The 22068-nt window shown below is 43.3% G+C and overlaps 1 protein-coding gene and 1 pseudogene across 7 annotated transcripts in view; both read right to left on the bottom strand.

The window, feature by feature from the left end:
* The window catches only part of PLD5 (phospholipase D family member 5), a 233198-nt gene that overhangs the window by 24273 nt on the left and 186857 nt on the right, over nucleotides 1-22068 (bottom strand). For all 7 annotated transcript variants that reach the window (XM_019746839.2, XM_019746842.2, XM_019746840.2 and 4 more), the window contains one exon: nucleotides 1990-2187. In XM_019746839.2, the coding sequence (XP_019602398.2) occupies nucleotides 1990-2187 (198 nt within the window). The remainder of the gene's footprint in view (nucleotides 1-1989; nucleotides 2188-22068) is intronic.
* Nucleotides 592-1128, bottom strand: LOC109455318 (small ribosomal subunit protein uS8; annotated as a pseudogene).

Raw genomic sequence — 22068 nt, forward strand, 5'->3', positions numbered from 1 at the left:
TGTGGTAAGCATTAACTTTGGGATCAATAAAGGAGGGTCCCCCACCCCCTTTAAGGGTCAGAATTCAAATTTATGCAAGAACCACAGTCTCTTATTTCTCAGATTCAAGCCATAAATTTCAAATCCAGCAATTATCTGAAATTGGTTAATTTATCTCTTTCTTGAGCAAGTGGCCCGTGGGGTGTCATGTCACCCTGTTGCCAACTGGATTCATGTTTAGTTGGCAAATTTCCTATTGTTACTCATCCACAAAGTGGGAACCATATCTGACATTCTTATTGTGTAGTGCTGTCTTGAGAAGAAATGAAATGGAACATATGAAATAACTTTGTGAGTAAAATGCCTCATACAATGTGCTACTTGCTACTGCATTCTTGACCTCCACACATACCAAAAAAGCTTTCCAGGTCTATTTGATGAAAATCTTTCATAGTCTATTTTCTGCTATTCACATTTATGTGAACTTATCATTTAAGACAAACAACTTCAACTTCTTCTTTGCTTTCTATTGCTACATTTCTAAATTTTCAGATTGTGTTTTCCTGTTTTCTTTCCATTGAGGCATTTTATTTGCACATATGTATGGTATCCCTAGAAAAAGAATCCCAGCATTTTCTCTCCTGCATGTTTTTGTCTTGCTTCTTCAAGGTCCATAATGCCTGCTGAGGTTGTCAGTGCAATGAAACCAAAATGGCAGGATGGGAACAGGTTTTTCTGCCATTTTTCTAGATCTCTGCATTGCACATCAAATCTGGGCCTGATCACTCTGCACTCCTTTAACCTGCCCATGAGGTTCACAATTTTCCCCGCTCTGTGATCATCAGTGATTTCAAATTCGCCCATGTAACCGTGCTTCAGCGTCACGGTTAGAAACCAGACAATAACCTTGGAGCACAGCCTGATAAGAACCTGGAGTTTGCCTCTCTTTTCGGCATTATTTATGCTCTTGAGAGCATCAGCCAGGACATTCACATTTACCACTATGGTGGCACTGAAAGATGGTGGGAAAGTATGTCTTCATTTTAATAGGCATAAAGGATACAATTCACTCTTCAGTGAAATGCTCTTCAGTGACATAAAAGTCGTTGGCATAAAAGGGCTAATAACAATCAATACAGAAACAGCCATGTTAAATTGGAAGCGTGGTTTACAGAAGTTTCTCGAAGCATCAGATCTATTCAGAAGCTTGATGCAAGGTCCAATGGATCTGATTCAGGGTGAGGGTGGGGAGACTGTAACTCGGTATTTTAAACAGGCTCCCCAGCTGTTTCTTAAGTCCTTTAAAGTTTGAGGACCAGGGCTGTAGACCCAGATATTTTATTGCCCATTGCCAGTAACATTGTGGGGACAGCTGTAGTGTGTGGGGCAGTGGAGTGGCAAGTGGGGGAGGTGGGGAGGTGGTGGTTTTCAGTGTAGTCAGAGGCCTGGGAGTCATGTAAAATGTCCTCCCCTCCTGGGTGGGCCTCTTGCCCTCCAGCCTCAATCAAGTACAACAGCTACACTTTTGTCTGTTTTGCACACTGGGGTCCCCTCAGATCTGTTTCATCAAAGGGTTCTATTACTAAAAACAAGTCTGAACATCCCTGATGCAGGGCATCAAAAATAGGATCTGGTGTCGCAAGACCTGGGTGCTGGTGGCTCTCTTGGCACTTGTCCTCTGAGGGTCTTTGTGCTAGCAGATAAGCTTCAATATCTTCATTTGTAACACGGTCACAATTCTAGGTCTACCTTAAGGGACAGTTGGGCTGGTCAAATCAAGTAACACAAAGCATCAGGAATTAGGAATGATCGTTAACATTGATCATTGTCATTATCATTAGGGACAGCATACGAATGAGCATAAGAGGGACAGATTTGAACGCTTCCAGGAATGGGACAGAACGGATCGGTCGAATTCATGTTTTCCCAACATAAGATCACACTCGAACATTCCAATTTAATACAGGGCCCCTGGAAGAAGAGTGGAGGAGGAGAAAGGGAACGACTCACCGACACAAATGCTTGAGATTTGGTTTCATTCAATTGAAGTTGCAATTTCTTTTCATTGTCATAGACGCCATACAGCCTCTTGGACCAGGTCTGAGGGACTCGGCTCTTAAATTTCAAAGAGCTATATAAAGCGAATATCCTTTGCAAATCTAGGACCAGGCAGCTGCAGTTGTAGAAGATGACCCCGAGTTCTTTCATCTGTGAAATTAAAATTGAAAGCATCAATGCCATGTGCATCTGCTGGTTAGTTTCAGAGAAAAACAATGCACCAGACTGAAGCGGTTGAGTGCTGCCATGTTGTCTTCTCCAAGGAAGCCTGTGGCATTTCAGGGTTTCTCAACTTTGTCCTGGTTTAGCTTTGTAACCAGGTCCTTTGTCTGGAGTGGGAGTTGGGGCGGGGCTGACACTTGGTTCCCACGGAAGAAGCTGTTCCACAGGACAAGGGCCTCCCTGAAATGCTTCCTTGTCTGCCAGACCCAGGCATGGTTACCTTGTCCAGGGGGCTGGCCTTGCCTGGGGTCATCCTCAGGAAGAAAAAAACCGAAAAATGACCTGGAGACCAAAGATGTAGAGTGAAGTCCAGGACGGTTAACCAACCAGATCTAGTAGATAAGTTTCAGTCTCCTTATTTGTAACACGGCAGGAGCCTGGGTCTACCTTAAGGGACGGTTGTGGGGGTCAAATCAGGGAACACAAAGTATTATCCAATTTTGGAGTAAAATGGGGATAAACATTGTATCTACCTGACCCAGTGCTGAGAGAAAAGTCAGTGAGGCATACTGTCTTAGTTTCCTAGGGCTGCCATCACAAATTACCACAAACTCGGGGGCCTAAAGAGCAGGAATATATGCTTTCACAGTCCTGGAGACTAATGCACTCAGCATGCTGTTATTCTACCCTAAGTCGCAGTGTAGGGGGAAGGACTAGGTGTTCGGAACAGGAGGTTCCCTGGCAGGAAAACCTAAGGCCAAGAGCTGCTCCTGGGACCCTGTCAGGGTTGCTCCGTGTTCGGTCGCTGCCTCTGGTATAGCCTGTCTTGGAATGTACACCATCACACATTTTAATCTGGGAATCTGGTAATCGATTCTTTAAAAACTGGAAGCATAACATAAAAATCCTTCTCTAGCGGCACCATGATTACGAGTGACGTTGGTCCCTTTTCGGGTGACCAGATAGAGGGCAGCGTGTTGACGGACATCCCAGCACATTTCCTGCTGTTGTGGAAGCTGTTTTCTGTGAGCTTTTATCCGCAGTCCCTGACATGTTCTGCTCAGTGTCGACCTTACAGTGGGAGAATCTGAAGGTGGTGGGAGAAGCCACGGCCCTCTAGAGATGTCAACAGAATTATACCTCCTCTGAGTACCTTCCTCTCAACCTTAGCATGACTCAAGCCCGTTTCTAATTTTTCATATTTGGTTCCGGCTGGTGTCAACTGACGACGAAGAAAAAGAAACTGGCTTTCATTTTGTAGATTTTTTGCCAGAGCAAAAATTCAGGACAGGTGTGTGAACAAATCTTCTTAAAATGCTGGCAGTGGGGAAAATAGCACCAATGTAATGTGGGCTTCTGAAGAGCCTCCATGTCTAGACTGTAAAAGGAACAAAAAGCTAAAGTGATTGATTGATTGATTGATTGATTGATTGATTGATTGATTGATTGATAAGCTGAGTCACTGACTTGCCTTACCAGTAAGACAGGCCTTTCCATGCCAGGTTTCAGCCCTCTGCCTGCTGGTGGGCTGCTCAGGGCAGCCCAGCCACACGCAAGCCAAACGCCAGGCACATACCCACTGTGAGTCCTGATGGGACACCCTGACTTTTCATTTCAGTCACACAATTGACAGGCGATTGAATGGTCCAACCATCTGAAGAAAATAATCTTGAAAAAGCTGGAGATTTATCAGCTACTGATTCTTTGGAAGATAATTATTCTTAGTAAAAGGCTGTCTTTTCCACAAAAGGGGTGTTAAGGGTCAGTGATGGACCCATGGAACTAAGAGAGGCTTGGGACCTCAACAGCCTGGAGTACCCGACCAAGAAGCTGTTCTAAGGGGAATGCTTTTATTTAAAACTTGAGTTTGACACAATCCAGGAGATGCTGTGGCCCTGCTGTGTAGGGGGAAATAACAGTAGCAGGGGAACTAATTTATCTGAGTGCTTGCTGTGTACCAGGTATGTTCTAAATGCGTCACATGATTGCATTCACATAAAACTCACAACAGCCCATTTCACAGGGAAGGAAATTGAGGTAATACAGAGATTAAGGGATTTGCCCAAGTGCACAGCCAGTGAGCAGGGAAGCTGGTATTATGATACTCAAAGACTAGTTTAATATTTCACTTTTGGGAGGAAGAATTATTTACAAAGCGGAGCACCTCATAATACCAGAGCCCTGCCCTGTGGGTGGGGGCCAATTCCCACTGTGTGTGTGCCCTCATTTCTGCTGCCCTGGAATTTCTCTTTATATTAGTAGTTTTGGTTTCAAAGCAGAATGATGAGAGAAGAGCCATTAGCGGGGTCCTTTGCTGTAATTCAAAATGATTAATACCAATTAGCGTAACGACAGCTCAGTTATCATTTACAAATGTCCAGTTTTCATGATTTTATAGAAATGTGAACAAGCGTTTCCTTAATTTTCTTGACAAAGACAAAAGAAACTGCAACTCTGAGCAACTACCATGCATCCAGTTAGCTGCTAATTTATATTCTGAGTTACTGCAGGAAATTTAATTACCAGGAGCTCTAACTTGATTTTGTTTCTGCCCTCAAGGTGAAATCTTTGTTACTGGGAATAGAAAATAAAGAATTGAATCTTAGCTGCTCAAAGGCAGCCTGCTGCTGAGAGTTGTACTCTCTGGCCCCTTCCCTCCCACGGGGGGTGGTCTATACCACTCAGCTTCTTGATGTCTTCGTTTCTTTGTTACCAAGTGAGAATAATAATGCTTGCCGAAGGAACATGACTAATTGAAGAGAGAGGAGAATGTGTGAACTTTGGGGAACAGCTAGTTCAACCTTATTTCAAATTAAGGAAACTGAGGACGGAAAAGGGAAAGTGACTTCACAAAATCACAGAATAATGTCCTGTGATTTCAAGTCCTGGGTTCCTTTGCCCAATAAGGCTGTGACTTATTGATAAAATGAACCCACACAAGGTTCATGTGTAGGATGAATGAGGGGTATTTTTTTTTCCCTTCCTCCCTTCCATCCATCCATCCATCCATCCATCCATCCATCCATCCATCCATCCATCCATCCATGCTTCATCTTTTATAACCATCTGAAAGCTTTCCAAAGGACTACTATTTGGTTGGCATCTGACTTTGGAAAATGTTGATGGAATCTTAAAGGAATGGGGCTGAGAGAGCAATGGGATAAAACAAATTGGAAACACATTTCAGTTATTTTTCAGAGTACTTTAATTTTATCCTGCTAGTTTAGAAGAGTTGAAAGTGATTCTAAAATGCCACCACCTGTCATGCCCACTTTCTGCCTTCTCTTCTTAATGAGTAGTGAGGAAGCTGAGATCATCCCAGCACCAGTTCAGTTCACTGTTATCTGATATCCTTTCCAAACCGCTCCAAGGATCTACTTTCCTTTGACAAAATATTCGGCCAGACCTGAGTGATTATATCTACCTTTCAGGTCTATAAAATAAACACCTGGCCCTACTTAAGCACCAGGATATTAACAGTAATGTAACTATTACCATTCAGCTTCTTATTCATGCAAAGATGAAATAATAAGGAAACCGGAGAGGTAGAGAAAATCTTTGCTATAAGAAAATACCAAATGTGTAAATCTTGTGTTACTTTTCTTTGCAGCCAAGTCATCTAACAGTGGGAAGAAGGGGCACGTGGATATAACTCAGTGGGTTTTCCTTTGTAGATTATAATTCATAAAACTAATTCAGCTTCCAAGCTGGCTTTCAGAGAGACCCTGAAGTACAGAAAGGCCTTGAAAATTTTCAGAAAAAAAAGGACCCAGAGAAATGTGTTGACCCCTGTCTATTCTGTTCCTCCTGATTCATTCCTTGTACTTCACAGCAGGAAGAGCTCACTAGATTTCTCCTCCTCTGTGATGCCCTCATCAGAAGTATGGCTCCCACTTTACTTATCCCATGACAGTGGGAACAGCCAGGGCCGAGATAACTAGCCTTTTAAAAAGAAATGTTGCACCTATATGCTTAACCCCATTGGTTCTCATCTCCTCCCTGTCCGTGTAGCTCTAGAAACATCTCAGAAGGGTGAAAGGAGACTCCTCTGATCTGCAGCCATGAATGTAATTACTGGCCTTCCAGGGAGTCTATCTATCTGCCTTAGTGGACAGACATGGACTCAGCCTCCAATTCTAGTTCTGCTCCCTTCTTCAGTGTGACTTTGGGCAAGTTTCTTGACCTTCTGTGCCTGTAACTAACAAGTTCCTTAACCTTTCTGTCAAGTGGGGGTAACAATAATACTCATAATATGGTGTGATAATTAAACAAAGTCATGTGCTGCTTCACGACGGGGAGACATTCTAAGAAATGTATTGTTAGGTGGTTTTGTCATTGTGCGAACGTCACAGAGGCCCTGACACAAACCTAGATGGTACAGCCTACTGCACACCCAGGCTGTATGGTGTAACCTGCTGCTCATAGGCTACGAGCCTGTACAGCACGTTACCGTACAAAACAACATGAGATTAAATCAAGCACAAGAGAAAAGGATGCAATTATGAGATGAGGTAAACAGGAGATGTATGAGGCTGCTGCCAGTAGAACGTGGCAGTCCGTTTTACAGCAAACATTTTTTTTATATGTAGAAAGAATACATTAAAATAATGATAAAAAGTATAGTATAATCAATACATAAACAAGTAATATAGTTATTTATTATCACTATCAGGTAGTATGTACTATACATAATTGTATGTGCTACACTTTTATACAACTGGCAGTGCAGTAGGTTTGTTTACACCAGAATCACCACACATGTGAGTAATGCATTGAGCTACCACCTTACAATGGCTAAGACACCCCAAGCGATAGGAACTGTTCAGCTCCACTCTATTCTTATGGGACCCCTGTTGTGCATGGTCTTTGGGGCATTCACAGGAGCAGCCTGCAGATATGACTTTGTCTTGGGCAAGTTCAATTCTGGGCAAAATAGTAGGAGGCCTAATTTTGACCACACATCTAAACTTTATTTTCCATTCTGGCTCTATCAGTGATAAAGCTGATAGTTTGATCACCATCTGTCTGATTTCTGGAGGGTTGTTTTGTTTTTTCATTCCTCTTCATCTTCCCCCCCTTTACTTTTTCAATTACAGTTGATATTCAATATTATTTTATATTAATTTCAGGTGTACAGCATAGTGGTTAGACATATATATATATAATTTAAGAAATGATCCCTCTGACTAGTCTAGTACCCACCTGGCACTATACATAGTTATTACCATATCATTGACTATATTCCCCGTGCTTTACTTTACATCCCCATGACTATTTTATAACTACCAATTTATATGTCTTAATTCCTTCACATTTTGCACCTTGCCCCCAACTCCCCTCCCATCTATCACCCCAATAAATCTAGTACCTATCTGACACCATACAGAGTTATTACCATATTATTGACTATATTCCCTATATTATACTTTATATCCCCATGATTGCTTTGTAACAATTTGTGCTTCTTAATCCCTTCCTCTTTTTCACCCACCCCTGAACCCCCCACCCCAACCTGGCAACCATCAAACTGTTCTCTGTATCTATGAAGTCTGAAATGACTTACTCTCCACTGCTGAGACTCAAATCCCATTGCACTGTCAAAAGAAAAGCAAGAATGTCAGAAAAGTGTGAGACTGCATACAAAAGGTCAAGAAGCATTTAAGTACATGAACAAAAGATGGGCTATGTGGTAAATGTGACAAGCTCAGGGGGTCACATGAGAAGCCTGACAAGCTCGGTGACAGCAAGTAACCTCACAGGGCGATCTGATCACAAATTCCTCACTGGGCAGTCTAGTACCCACCTGGCACTATTCACACCCCAAGCTAATAACTCCTTAGTAAAACGTTAATCTTTGCTTTAAGCCAGCCCTGTCCAGTTGTTCCTGTGCATCTAGGTTAACAGAGCTTTGAAACGAGGAGTAATCCTCTTTCCCAGACCCCTCAAGGAACACATGATCTTGTTGCCATCCCTATTTACTGTAAACATCAAACTCTCCTGCACCCACCAATGTAAAAGAAGTATGGATTTCTCCTTACTTTTTATCCAGTCATAGAGATTTCCCCACCCTGCTTTTTCCTCTGCCTCCTTAATCTACCACCAATGGATTTCATGTAACCTTCCTCAGGGTCCCCATTTTGATTTCAAATGCATGTAAAGCTCTGCAAAACTGTCATTCTCTGGGGCATTTTCTCCGTTCATTGAGAGCGTGCTTCTGGGCATGTCTTCAGTTTGGCTTAAACAAACTCTAATAAAATTTTCCTATAGGTTTGGATGTTCCTACGTCAACAAGGATTTTGCCATTTTTGATATGGGACAGGAGAAATGGGTTCCTGAGATGAAAGGCAACCATCCACAGATGTGATTCAAAAATTACAACCCAGGGTGGCCTGCGAGCACTTCCTTACAAGGCCCCAGGACTCCCTCTCCTAATTCCCACCTTTTTTTCTTCAATTTCTATCTGGCTTCTTAAGCAAAGTAGCTTAACTGAGTTACTCAGCATGACCTTCCAAGAAACAGTGACTGAAGATGTGAGCAATGGTCACTCACTGAGACGGCTGGCTGCCCACGTTTCTGTCATTGGAAATCCACCCGGGAACACATACCTTCATTGGTGTGTCCTGAAATGAATAAACTGGCCCCATAAAATCAAGCAGCCCAGCCCCACACTACTACCATGCAGACTAATGCTTCATTTGCCAAATGCAATGGACCGACCGCAGGCCGGGCACTTCCAGAAACTGAAGAACTAAAGAATGAGAGGGGGAAAGAGGCTGGGTAAAAGCAATTATCAGTACATCAGATGGGAAACTTGTACAATGGAATAATTAGATGCATGTATTATTTAGGAGAATTATGACGAAGAACATTAATAAAACAAATGGTGACTACTGCATGTTCTTTTCATAATTTTGCTTTAGGGGTAGGAGGGCAAAAAAATAACAGCCGCTATTTTCTAGGTGGCCATAAACAAGAGTCTGCTTCATTTACAGATAAGACAGATAAGACACATCAATAAAACCGTTCCACAAAGCTTGCCTAGGGCATAGAGATATTACAGAAGGGAAAGCCTCATTTGTCACACTCATTTTCATGAGCCCCTTCAGGGTCTCTTAACTTCCTTAATTAGAACTTTAATGAGTCTCTCTGCTTATTTTCTAACATAAGTACACTGACTAGATCACTGAATTGAAACTAGAAGAAAAAGCTCCTCTGCCTTTTTGTTTTTTAAGGATGGTATTCTAAATTTAACTTGAGATTCTTCTACCTTTATTTACTTATTTATTTGTTTAATTGGAAAGAATGGAAAGCTACACAGGTTGGGGTGCTGGGGTGTTGACAGTGTTCCAGAAGTCCTTAGACCCCTGTGGCTTCTTGGTGAAGATTGTGGAGCCAGCATCTACCAGCACAGCTCAGAGTGATTCCTCTAAATAGGTGCTTGGTGACAATTCCAATTCATTAGCCACGTCAGAACCCAGAGTGTAGAGGAAAAAGCGATATGATCAGTTTCCTTGGCATATACCCTGTGATGGATTATGCAAGTATTTTCAATAAAATATGAATTCAGCCTTAATATGCGGGGTGATCATATGCTATGTTTTAGGCATTATTCTATATTCTATAAAGAATTTTAAAAAAGAAGGTATAGTCACTGCCCTTCAGGAGGGAAAGTTGAGAAACAAAAAAACTCACCAACAACTAAAAATGAAGGCAAAATACAGGTAACACAAGAAAGATGTGACAGAGTCACTGGAGGTTTCTGAGTGCTGGAGAGGTATGATTAATTTAGGAACATGAAACTGTGTGTGGAGAATTAATGACAACAGGGAGAGGCCAGAGCAGAAAGATGTCACTGTGGGCTCATCAGTCCCAGGACAGACTGCTGAGGGCACACTTCAGGGTCACAGAGATGCATAGGTGACTACACTTGTGCGATGCATAGTAAAGACTGAATCTTCATCACTTGGAAACGCACTGGATGCATGGAATGGGAAGCGGAAGAAAGAGAGGGACAGAGAAGGAGGGAGAGGGGAGGGAGAAGTTAAAGATGTTTTCGGATGAAGTAGCTGACAAGTGAATCAATCTACAGAAATAGTGATGATAATTGGGACAGGAGCTGTTAGGGCAGGGAAAGGAGAAGGTGCAGCCATGTTTGTTTTTAAGACAGTGATAAGGCTTCGTGGTAGAATAACGGTAGAAGTTTGCAAATTGTATCTAGAGTTGGGAAAGAATTTGAACCTATAGATGTTTAGATAGAAGACATCATTTCAGAGAGATAAGATTTGAAATTGAGGCAGTGGGTGTGATCACCAAGGGAAGACTGAAGGGAGAGAGAGGCTGAGGATGCAAACGGTGAGAGCACCCTGCTGGCTCCAGCTGGCCACAGCAGGGTGGTCCGGGATGGGCACCGACAGAATCCTGTGGAGTGCGGGGCTCAAAGGGAGCAATGTGTTACTGGGTAAGCAGGATCTGGCTATTTTGATATGGCGTGGTAGAAATACTTCATAGTTCAGGCCAATCGAAGGTGCCAGTTTGAATTATGAGAAGTTGTAAAATAGCTACTAGTTTGCAACCTTCAGGTACATGGAGAAACTGGTTGTAGAGTGTTTCCAAATACAGATCCTGGCTGGATTGCCAGATGAAAAGAAAAACGTTCTTTATAATCAGAAACATTAATTTGATACAAACAAACTGAGAAGAGACCTGGGTTGGTTGGACATGGCCTATGGTGAGCACGCAGTGGAAGACACAGGATGGGGCTATAGAACTATAGGGTTCTCTCCAGACTGGGCTGGAGCGGTCAGTGGTCCGTCAATGAGTATTTATTGAGTACCTTCTATGTGTCCTAGGTACTTGGGGATATGTTATTGAACAAGAGAAAGTCACTGTCCTCGTGAAGTTTAATTCTAGAGGCGGTAGACAAGCAATAAACAACTGCGTAAGATCATTTCAGGCACTGACATGTGCTAAGAGGAAAATATTGTGAGATGTGGTAGAGAGTGACTGGCTAGACAAGGTGGGGAGGTTGGGGATAGCTGCTTTGAGGGGTGGGTGGCCTTGAGCACAGGGTTAAATGATGGAAGACATGGGAGAAGAAAAATCCCAACAGGAAGAGAGGCAAATGCCAGACCCCGAGAAGGGGAGCCAGCGTGGCGTGTTCAGAGAACAGAGAGAAGGCCAGTGTCTCAGGAATGTGGTAGATGAGAAGGAAAAGAGGAGGCTGAGGTCAGAGAGCTATGTGGGGCCCATAAGCTATAGAGATTCAGTGTGTTGTGAAGATTCAACTGAAATGTCACCTCTCTGCGAAGCTGTCTGGTCTCCCAGGCAGCACAGGGCATTCCATCCTTCACTGTGCTCCCTTGAATTCTGTCTATATCCCTATTACAGGATCCTTCACAGAGTCAGTGCACCCCAAGGTCAAGACCATGGTCTATGAATCTTTGTGCTAGAACAAGCAGTGTCTTGCACACCACAAACATTCATTCCATATACATCCAGTGAATGGAAACTTAGTTTTTACTTCAAAAAATTAAAAGACAGAAGATGGCTATTTATGTGTGCAGTTACAGAACCCAGAGGACACTTTAGTACAAGGAAGTCAACCAGCAATTGTATTAGTAACTTAGGAACAAGACAATCATGAACTTTGTTCTCTGTTGGGTTCTTAGGGTTTAATCTGAGCAGCCCTGTGAAATGCTTTGGATCTGGTCTGACATGCAATCTGTGAACTTCCAAAGGAGGTGAAAAGGGGACACATGACGTGACCTAAGGGAAAGTGCACAGGACAACAGATTGGGATAATATGCACCAGCAATAATCAAATGAACACCCAGTGGGGCCAGTCAAGGGCTCCTCCTGATTTAATCAGTAGCCATGGACCTTGGGAAAATCCCCAAGGCAGGATGAATTGTGTTAACCTTTTTCCTTGGAGGAACTATAAACATTCAACTCACTTGCTTTTTAAAACGAGAATTAGGAAACTGAAATGTAGTTGATTTACACATTCAAGCAAGTTGAAAGAGGTGTTTTTAAAGGAGGAAAGGAGAGAAACAGCTACGGAGAAAGAAACAAACCCAGATATGGGTGGAAAAAAGAGGGGAGAGAGAAGAGGTGTGAGACAGATGAGGGTGAGAGGGCTGGATGCAAGAACTTAAGCAAAGTCAGTAGACAGGAAAGAGAAAATGCAGGCTTAACATGGATATCACGAAAGAACAAGAGTAAAAGAGAGTGACAGAGAGGTAGAGGAATAGTGAGGAGGAAAGGAAGGAATGACTGAGGCAAATGAGTTTGGGTTGGGGGGGGTGATACAGCAGAAAGCCAGAGGGAAAAGGTAACAGAAAGAATGAGAGAAAGAGACTCACCCCCTCCAATACCTTCACAGAAACACCTGGAAATGGCGTGGGCACTGCCAAACAGTGGAGAGTGGATGTACAGCCAGCAGGGCTGCGTTAGTGCATGCCAGCTGCCTACCAGCATGAGTCACAGGTTTGTGTCTGAACACTGATCTCCTCTTTGAGCTCCAAGCCTGTATATTGAACTGCCTGGTTGACATGGCCTCTTGGATTCTTTCTAGGTATCTTAAAAATACGATGTCATAACCTGTGCCTGTCATCCTGTTTCCTCGCCTGAGGAGCTGACATCACCGTTGCCGGTGGCTGCCCATGTTCCTTTCCCCAGCCCCAGCAGGCCATGTCAGCAGGTCTTTCTACTGTTAAATGTGTGACTCTGCCTCCGAGGCAGGTTGCACACCCATTCTCTTTGCCTCACGTCCACTGCTGCCATGCCCGCGAGTGTCTCCTTACTGGTCACTCCTCATTTCCGTGCCTGTCCCTTCTCCATGCAGAGGCCAGAGTGATCTGTGTAATTCAGATACTCATCACTCTGATTAAAGCCTGCGTTGCAGTTTCAACCACAGTTCCAAGAAGCATGTCTTCAGGAAGAAAAACGAAACTTACAAATCCCTGCACTATTGGGTCTTGTTTGGGGAACAAGTTCTTCCAAAGAGCAGGCAAAAGCTCCTAAGAAACTAGGCAAGTGGGAGAGGATGGTAGTTTTCACTCTAGGCTGTGGAATAGGGACCGGAATGGTTAGAGGAACAGAAAAGGCAGTTAAATGTGTGACTTAAAATACCAAGGATGCTGAAGTGTTTGAGCAGGAGGGGATGGGGTGTGGACCACAGATTCTCAGGAGGTAAAAGAAGAGAAGGAGGGCACTTGAGGCCCCTCCTGCCCCTCCAGCCCTTCTGCACGTCATTTACTCTCCTGGGAATGCTAAGTCTCCCATTACCTTCCTCTACCATTACCACTGGTCACAACACCCATTTGCTCCTCTCAGCATCCAGCACTGTACGTACTTTAGTTCTTTGTTTATCTGATCTATGGTCTGACTTTCCCACCCGACTGTCAGCTCACTGAAGGCAGGTTTTTTGGGTTTTTTTTTTTTTTTTGGTCTATGTTTATGTCCAATGTCTAGCATGATATAGGTAAAAGGAGTAAGCAAATCAATTAAGGCAATGTAGAGAAAAGTAGAAATAATTTTTTTCCTGCTTCTCTCTTTTGGAAATTCTCATAAAAGATATTGTTTTGGAAGAGTTTGAGAATTCAGGGAGGTTTTCTTGGCTGGGTCCCTGGGATGGGGAGAGGAAAGTTGCAGGCTTAGCTATTAGATAGTGAGATGAAATCCCATGAAGGAAGGTGGCCACGGCCAAAGCAATCTCCCCACACAGGGGCTCCCCTTGCAAAGGGTGCACACTGGGGGCTGCCACACAGATGGAACTGGGACCAGAGGAAGCACCTGTTTCGTTGTCCACTCATCGTAGATCATGTAGGATAATAGGAACAATCAATCATTATTGTAAGGGCCACTCATGAGGGTGTCACCTGTGTGAGGACACCAGGATCCTTTTCAATAGAGGAGACCAAAGCAGTTGCTTTGGCTTAGCCACCTGCTAGTACCATGTCCTTGGGTTGGTCATTTAGTGTTTCTGGATCTCAGTCCCACATCTGTGGCCCCAGGAGAGTGACAGAGACCCTACGCTGTCTCCTTCACCGGCTGTGAGAGGATCAGATAAATTAATGTGTGAGAAAGTATTTTATTAGCACCACGTTCTAAGCAACTGAGCCAACCGGCCACCCCAATATTTCATAAACTAAGTGTAGACAACTTGACCAGAATGAACATCCTTCAAAAGTCTTCAGTGTCAGGATAGTTGCTGTAAAAACATTTCACTTACATTTAATCTTCTGAGGAGCTAACAAATGGTGGAGGGACTTAGAAAAACAAAAACAAAATAAAGCTTTTGAACATTACTCTAAACTGGCTCCTATGCCCGTCTACAGTGACTTCTGGCCTTAGACAGACAAGGCCGCCCTTCTCCATGGGTGATATAGAAATAGTGCCCGCAGGGTGGAACAGAAGCTCCTCTGCCTGACCCTGGGCCCCCCAGGAATGCCTGGCCCCAAGGTTCAGGGTCCTCACGTTTCTGTTCTCTGATGGGATGGGTGCTCAATGTTCACAAGTTTTTAAGTGTATGTCATAATTTTTCTAGAGCTTTAGAACTGGGATTGATGGCTAGAAGGTTTGGGAGGCAGATTTTGGATCAAGATGAAGAAAGACTTTTCTAATTAAAGGAGAAACTGAGGACTAAAGGGCTTATGTGGATGTGGACCTCCCGTCACTTGAGATGTGCGAGTGGAGGCTTGTCACTGTGAGAAGGCCTGTCCCCAGCAGCCCTGCACGGGGAGGTCTCTGCTTTCCCTTTCCCACCTAGAGAGTCCTACGGGAGGCTTCTGGCATCAGAAAATGCTCCAAGGCCTTACCCACCTGTGTGTCAGCCTCTTCCACGTTGGTGCTTATGTTTTAACTGACGAAACGTGTCTTCTCCTTGGCAGTCTCTCTCACTCTTTTCTTGGAGCTGGGTGTAACCACCAAGTGATACCAAGAAAATGACACTGCCAACTAAAATAACTTGAAAGTAAAAACATTTGGGGCTGCCTGAATTATGGTATTTCCCATCTGTTTTAGACAAAGTCTCTGAGGCTGTCTGGCAGGTATTTCAGAGTTAGAGAAGGATCCAGGACTAGCTTCTCAGGGCCCTCCATGCCCTGTGTGTCCCCACATTGCACGACAATTCCATCTGCGGACCTCTACAGTGATGGACCCACAGGGAATTCAGGAAAATCTGTCTTCCTCTCCCTCCCCACGAAAAAAGCTATTTGAGATTACTGAATGTGAAACAAAGGGAAGAAGTCTAATCATTTTATAAATCCTTTAATTTGCTCAAGGATTTAAGTTTAGAAATAAAGAAATAAGGACTCAAAGTCAAGAGTTAACACATGTAACTCAAAGAAGGGTTGAAACCCAAGTGAACGGGGCAAAGGGCCAAGAGAGAGGAGGGAGAAGTAGGAATTTGTCTCAGGTGAGGGGATGGGCAGAAATAAATGAGAACTGGTGGGGCTTTGAGGTAGAGTAGAATATGCACTGGAATGTGACTGTGGTCTGAGCAATTTCTGTTGTTATTTGTTTGGTTTGGGGTGAAAGTTGGCCAAAGGAAAAAAACATTACCTAGACAGAAGCAAGTGAATTAAAATTAATTTGACATCCAGATTGAAAAATAACAGTAGCTAGAAGGCAAATAAAATACTTGAAATTTTACTAATGAACAAATCTGAAAAACATTTGTACATGATGAAAGCATTACAAGAATTCCCACAGAACCTCCTCGTACAGTTAGGATTTTATGGGGGGAGGAGTAATCCCGCGTGGAGGTCGTTGGACGATCTCAAAGTCATTGACAACTGATACCCAGTAGGGGTCAGGCCTGGGCCAGCATTACAGTGGCACTTATTATTTAGGGGCCCAGGAGGTTAGGAATTTTTTTCCCCCTAGCTTTATTGAAATATATTAATTCACATATAATATTTTGTAAGTTTAAGGTGTATAGCGTGATGATCTGATATGTGTATATACTGTGACGTGATCAACAAAATAAGGTTAGCTGACACACCCATCAATTCACAGTTACTTTTGTGGTTGTTGTTGCTAAGATCTACTCTCTTACCAACTTCCACGTATACAGTACAGTATTGTGATATCACCATGCTGTGCATTAGGTCCCCAGAATGCATTCACCTGGGAACTGGAAGTTTGTACCCTTTGACCACAGAAAGGTCTTTGATGAGGGACCCTAGGGGCAGGCCCTAGATATTGCCTATTGGGGCAATTAAACTTCTCCTGCGGTGTCTCACTCATACACACACACACACGTATACGCATAGACAGTAAATGCTTATGTTATATATGCTTGATCTATTGAATTAAAATTAAATATATTTTACAACATAATTCTATGTAAGTATAAATGGTTACCATACACTTGCAAAGGAATACTTTGGAGCAGTGAGGGTGTCTTTGGAGGAGCAAGAAGCCCTTCCTCCTCTACCTCTGCTCCCTCTCCAGAGGCAATCCCTGTGAACAGTGTGGTGTGTCTTTCCAGACTCTTCTGTGCATATCGGCATACATGCTCACATGTGCATATGTACGTTTGGGGCTTTGTTTACAGAAATGGGATGACGTTACACTCTTCCAAGTATGAGGTGAGTGGGTGATCACCTCATGACTCACCTCATGATCACCCTGACTCAACCTGGGGCTTCTTTCAGGTTTGAAATGTGACAAAGAGGAACCTAAAGTAGAGACAATGAGCCAGACTGGGGCAGCTCAGCCAGTCCAGGGGGGGACTCTCCCCTCCTGCCCTTCCTCACTGCTGTGAACTTGATTCAGCCATGACCTTGGGTGAGGAACTCACCTTGTCCAGCACCCTCACCCGCCCCATTTCTGCAACTGCTTCCTAAGTGGTATCCCTTACTCCAGTCTGTAGTCCGTCCAATCCATTTCTCCACAGCCGTCGCTCTTCTGCCTAAAACCCTTCCAAGTTTTCCACAAACTTTACGCTAAATCCATGCTTCTCTGCATGACACCTGAGGCCCCAAGACCTCTCCATCTCCTCCCTCCATTCAAGGTGGTATCGTGTATAACTGCTTTTCCTCTGAACCAGCCAGGTCTTCTCCCATCTGTGTGAGAAGGAAAACCTCTCTCCCCTCTCTTCACTTAGCTCCTCTCCAGGTAGCCCTCAAGTTCAGCTCAGGCACCACCTCCTCTAGGAAACCAACCCAGACCCCTCCTCTAGTCTGAGTTAATTACACATGCATCAAACTGTATTATAAACACAGAGGGTGCCAAAAAAAAACTTATACACATTTTAAGAAAGGAAAAAAAAAAAGGTATGAAAATTGTAATACTCAATATATACCGATAACAAAAGATGAATACAAGTCACGTGTAACTTCTGCAATAACAAGAGGTGCTCAAAGTGGTTACCATCAGCGTCCAGACACTTCTGATTACAGCGAACTACTGCTTGAACAACGTTGACCAAAGTGTCCACTTGTATACATTTTTTTGGCACCCTGGGTATTTGTTTACTTGCTTATCTTCTTTGTATAATGTGAGCTCTTTAAAGAAAAGGAACCTGGCTTCTGCATCTTTATACCCCTGGCACACTCAATACAGCCTGGCACAAAGTAGAGGCTAAACAAATCTGCTGAATGAAGGAATGAATAAATGAATGAAAATAATGGAGCAGGGAAATGACACGTTTGCAGCAGGCAAAACACGTTGCAGAGATGTTCCCTGCTAAAAACTCTTGGCAGATAAAGATGATAAATATTTGACTTCTGAGAACAACATCAAACTCATTTCTAAGGAGGCGGAGCCCAATCCATACATTTGGAAGTAAAAATACGTAATTTACGTCAGTGCCATGTGTTGAATGGCATGAAAAGCTTTTGCAGCTTTCGAAGTCCGGAAGTGTGCGGCACCGCAGGCCGCTGGACTGCAGCGGATGTGACGTCACAATGACTGGTCCTTTCAGTTGACCTTGGTCTGTTTGCCAGACAGAAAACTAGCATTTCCGAGTAAAAGCCTTAGGTCTTTAAGCTTGTGATTAACTTAGAAAAAACATATTCTGCTTCCTATTAAAGAAAGAGATGCTCCAGACCTGTGCTACCAAGATTGCCATTAGTCACATGTGGTTCCTGAGTATTTGAAATGTGGTTAGTCTGCATTGAGATGAGCTGTGAGTGTAAAGTCCCACTGGATTCTGAAGACTCACTTCCAAAAAAAAAAAAAAAAAAAAAGCTTTATATTATATTGAGGACACACTGAAATGATAATATTTAGGATATATGACATTACACAAAAATATTATTAACACTAATTTGATTTGTTTCTTCTTACATTCTCATGTGGCTACTAGAAACTTTTAAATTACATACGTGGTTTGCATCAGTGGTTTGTGGTATGTATCTATTGGACATCGCTGCTTTGGCAGTTCTACGGACGTCAGCTGTTTTGATGGATCGGTGTCTCAAAAGTTTAAGCACACTTCTTGTGTCCTCAACAGGAGGCAACGAGTGGACTGTTTTCCCTTTTTCTAAAGGGAAAATTGGGGTCACCCTGCAGGCCAGGAGCCTGGGGAACCGGCTGTGAGGCCTTCGGCTGGCTCACACAGATTGGTTCATAAAGATGGGAATCTTCAAACTCATGTGTTACTTTTAATGGTCAGTGTTCACTCCTGCCCCATGGACAGTTCTCACTTGTCTGGACAGTTCTCACTTGTCTGTTCTTCTGTCGTGTGACTTCTTACTGGCAAAAGCTTGGAAATTCATTAGACCTGTGGTGAGCCGAAGTGTAAACAGATCTTGAATAAGGCCCTAAGGTGTCAACGGGTATAGTTTTTGGGAGTTTGGCTGTGCAGGGTCTGTTTCATATTTTTTGGTTCTTGGTTTTATTCCAGTTAAGAGAATGCTCTCAAATACCCAGTTTCTAGATCTTTGGGATATTACTGTAGATGTGGGATGTTGCTATATATTTGAACCACTGATGCAGCCAATTATTATTAAGAGAAAGAGTGTAGCACAGCAAAGGAGTGTTACCTAAACCAGAAGTTTGGGTTCCAGTCCTAACTCTGATGCTAACTGATGGAATAATTCCAGGGCCTTCTTCAACTGGCCTCTCGGAGACAGTTATCTGATTTGTAAAATGAAGCATCTAAAGCCTGTCCCACGTGTCACACAGGGCTGTTGTGAAGACTAAGTCAATCAATGTGCAGGGGAAATTTCTAAAAAGTACAAAGCTCTTACAACAATGAACCTATGAACATCCATACCTATAGGTTTTGGTTTATCTTAATCTTGCTTTGTTATGAAGCACGATTTTCCCCACAGGCTTCTGAGAATGAAACTCAGGCCCACCGTTTCTAGAACAAACACATCTTGCATCGCAGGCAATTCAGAAGTCAAAGAGTATCTTTAGGCCATTCTTAAGCTTTGACTAAAACAACATAGGAGCAATTGAGCAGTTTGTGGGTGGGGTTAGGAGTCCATGGTAAGGTGGTGCCAGGCAAAGGAGCCAGTTCTCCGCACACAGTTGCTGTGGGAATTAAACTTCAGAAAACGTTTTTCAAAATATGAGTTACATTTTGGTGAATTCAACAACAAAGGACTGAAGTGACAGCTAATTATAATAACAGATGCTTGAGCGGTAACACTTGACGTATTCAGAATGATTTATGGGTATAAAAGCAGTGTTCTCGCAAGTCACTGTATCGAGATAATATGTTCCACTTTTTTCCAATTAAAATACAAAAGCCATGAAGTAAGAAGAATGGGGCAATAAAATTCACCTAAGTGAATCTTTGTTAGTATAGTTGTTAAAACAAATGCATTTCTTAGGCCTGACTAAGCCCTCAGAGAAATCCAGTGTTAACATTTTTAATAAACTTTTGTTGAAGGAAATAAAATCTGTATGTATATAGTCAATGAGCTTTGCCAATTAGAGTTTTGCCTCAATATCAAAAACAAAACAAAACCAAACCCCGTGGTTTACAGTAGTATTTTTAGGCATATACAATTTTATTTTCATAATGAATAACAAATTCTCAACCCTCACGAGGGCAATGTTAGAAATGTTACTGAACTGGTGTGGACCAGCTTTGAAGGAGGTCACCGCTCTGTCACCAAGCCCACCGTACAGAGTGAGTGGGCCGGGCTCTTGGGCACGCTCACACCTGCACTGTGGTCCCTGAGTCAAGGTGGGGAAGCAGCTGTGTCCTGATTCCTCCTGCTGTGTACAGAGTTGTGTACAGTGATAATGATGCTTGCTCACAGGGTGCAAGCTCTGATGAAGAGACCAGCGTTACCTGAACGCCTGCCATCTCTTCCCGCCCTCAAATACACGGTCCAGTAATGCCGAACCATCTGCAGTCCCCAGGACATTTCCTCCTCTGAATCCCTGCCTGTGACAGGGCGCTGACTCCCTCACAAAGTTGGCCTGTCCTTTTGCGTTAGAAAGTTCTCGCTTACACTGATGGACATCTTTTCTCCAGTAATTTCCAGTCTCCGGTGCCAGTTCTCACATGGTATGGCTTTAAGACTTACACGGTTATTGGACACACTCTAGTCTGTTAATTCATGCATCTAATGTAAGCACCTAGTGTGTGCCCAGTACCGAAACAGGGGCTGGGGTGTCAAGTAGTTAACCATGGTCAGGTGGGCCCCTCATCCCTTTCTCAATACTGGCATCTGGACAGCTACCTGGGATTCTCAAAGCAGTCTGTGGGGAGGCAGATAGTGGGAGCGGAGGGGATTAAGGCTTTATGTATCTGTGAGAGACTGAATATACAAATGGACATTGGGCACACCGTATATAAAAACAGGTCTCTAACCCACAACCTGCAGCAACCAGCCCAGAAAACCAAACAATAAGACCTGTAGCATTGAGCCCCCAACTGGCCAGGACATAATAACTCTCCTTTTGCCCTGCTTCCAATTAAGGCCCACTGGAGAAAGTCAAACATGTACCTCTAACTAATCACACGTTATACCCCACTTCTAGTTAGCCAGCCTACAACTTTCCTACTCCAGAAGCCCCTAATCAGGGTTCCCTGAAGCCCTCTCTTCTTCCCACTTTGAAGCTTCCCCACCCCTCTGCCTGTCTTTGGGTCTCTGCAAAACACGAGTGATGGTGGCTGACTCCCTTCCTATAGCAAGCTTTGAACAAACAGATTTTGCTTATTCTCATCTGGATGGTTTTCATTTATTTCCACACCCTTGTTCAATTTCCTCTTGCTGGCATGGGTCTCATTAACTTGTTAAAATTTCTTTTAAGTTTTGTTTCTGAACACCTAGGTGGAACTCTTTTCCCAGATTTGCACTACTTGTGAATATGGTCAACAGCTTTTAATATATCACCACTGATAAAAAACTTTGAACAGCACAGGATGTAGAATCTAGCTCTAGGCATGACATGACAGACCTCCCCTCAGAGGAACACAGCCCCTGGCCCACACCCCCTGCGTGCAGCCACCCACCTTCCTGTGCTGTTAGGCAACCCATGTGTTTTTGGACAAACTTAAGGAGATTTTTGAAATCTTTGCCAAGCACAATAAATAAAAACTAGAGTCTCTGGTATTCTCTTGACCTATTGATCTAGATAACCGATCAAGGAGGAAAAAAAGATTACTTGTCATCAACTCTAGGACTACAATTTATTGAGCAGGTTCAGTGCCAGGGTGTGTTAGAATATCCCACTCGATCGAGGTTTGCGTTATTTGTTCAGTTGTAGAGATTGAAGCTCACAGAAATGAAAAAACTTGCCCAGGGTCATATAATTATTAAAGGTAGAAAAAAATTCCATTTCAGTCCTGTTGGGCTCCAATCACTAGGCTATATCACCAAGCATCAAGCTTGGTAACAAACAACAAAAACAACAAGGCTGGCAAAACAGTGAATCTAGACATAGCCAATGTTT

The sequence above is a fragment of the Rhinolophus sinicus genome, linkage group LG12 (genome assembly GCF_036562045.2).
Source record: "Rhinolophus sinicus isolate RSC01 linkage group LG12, ASM3656204v1, whole genome shotgun sequence".
NCBI lineage: Eukaryota > Metazoa > Chordata > Mammalia > Chiroptera > Rhinolophidae > Rhinolophus > Rhinolophus sinicus.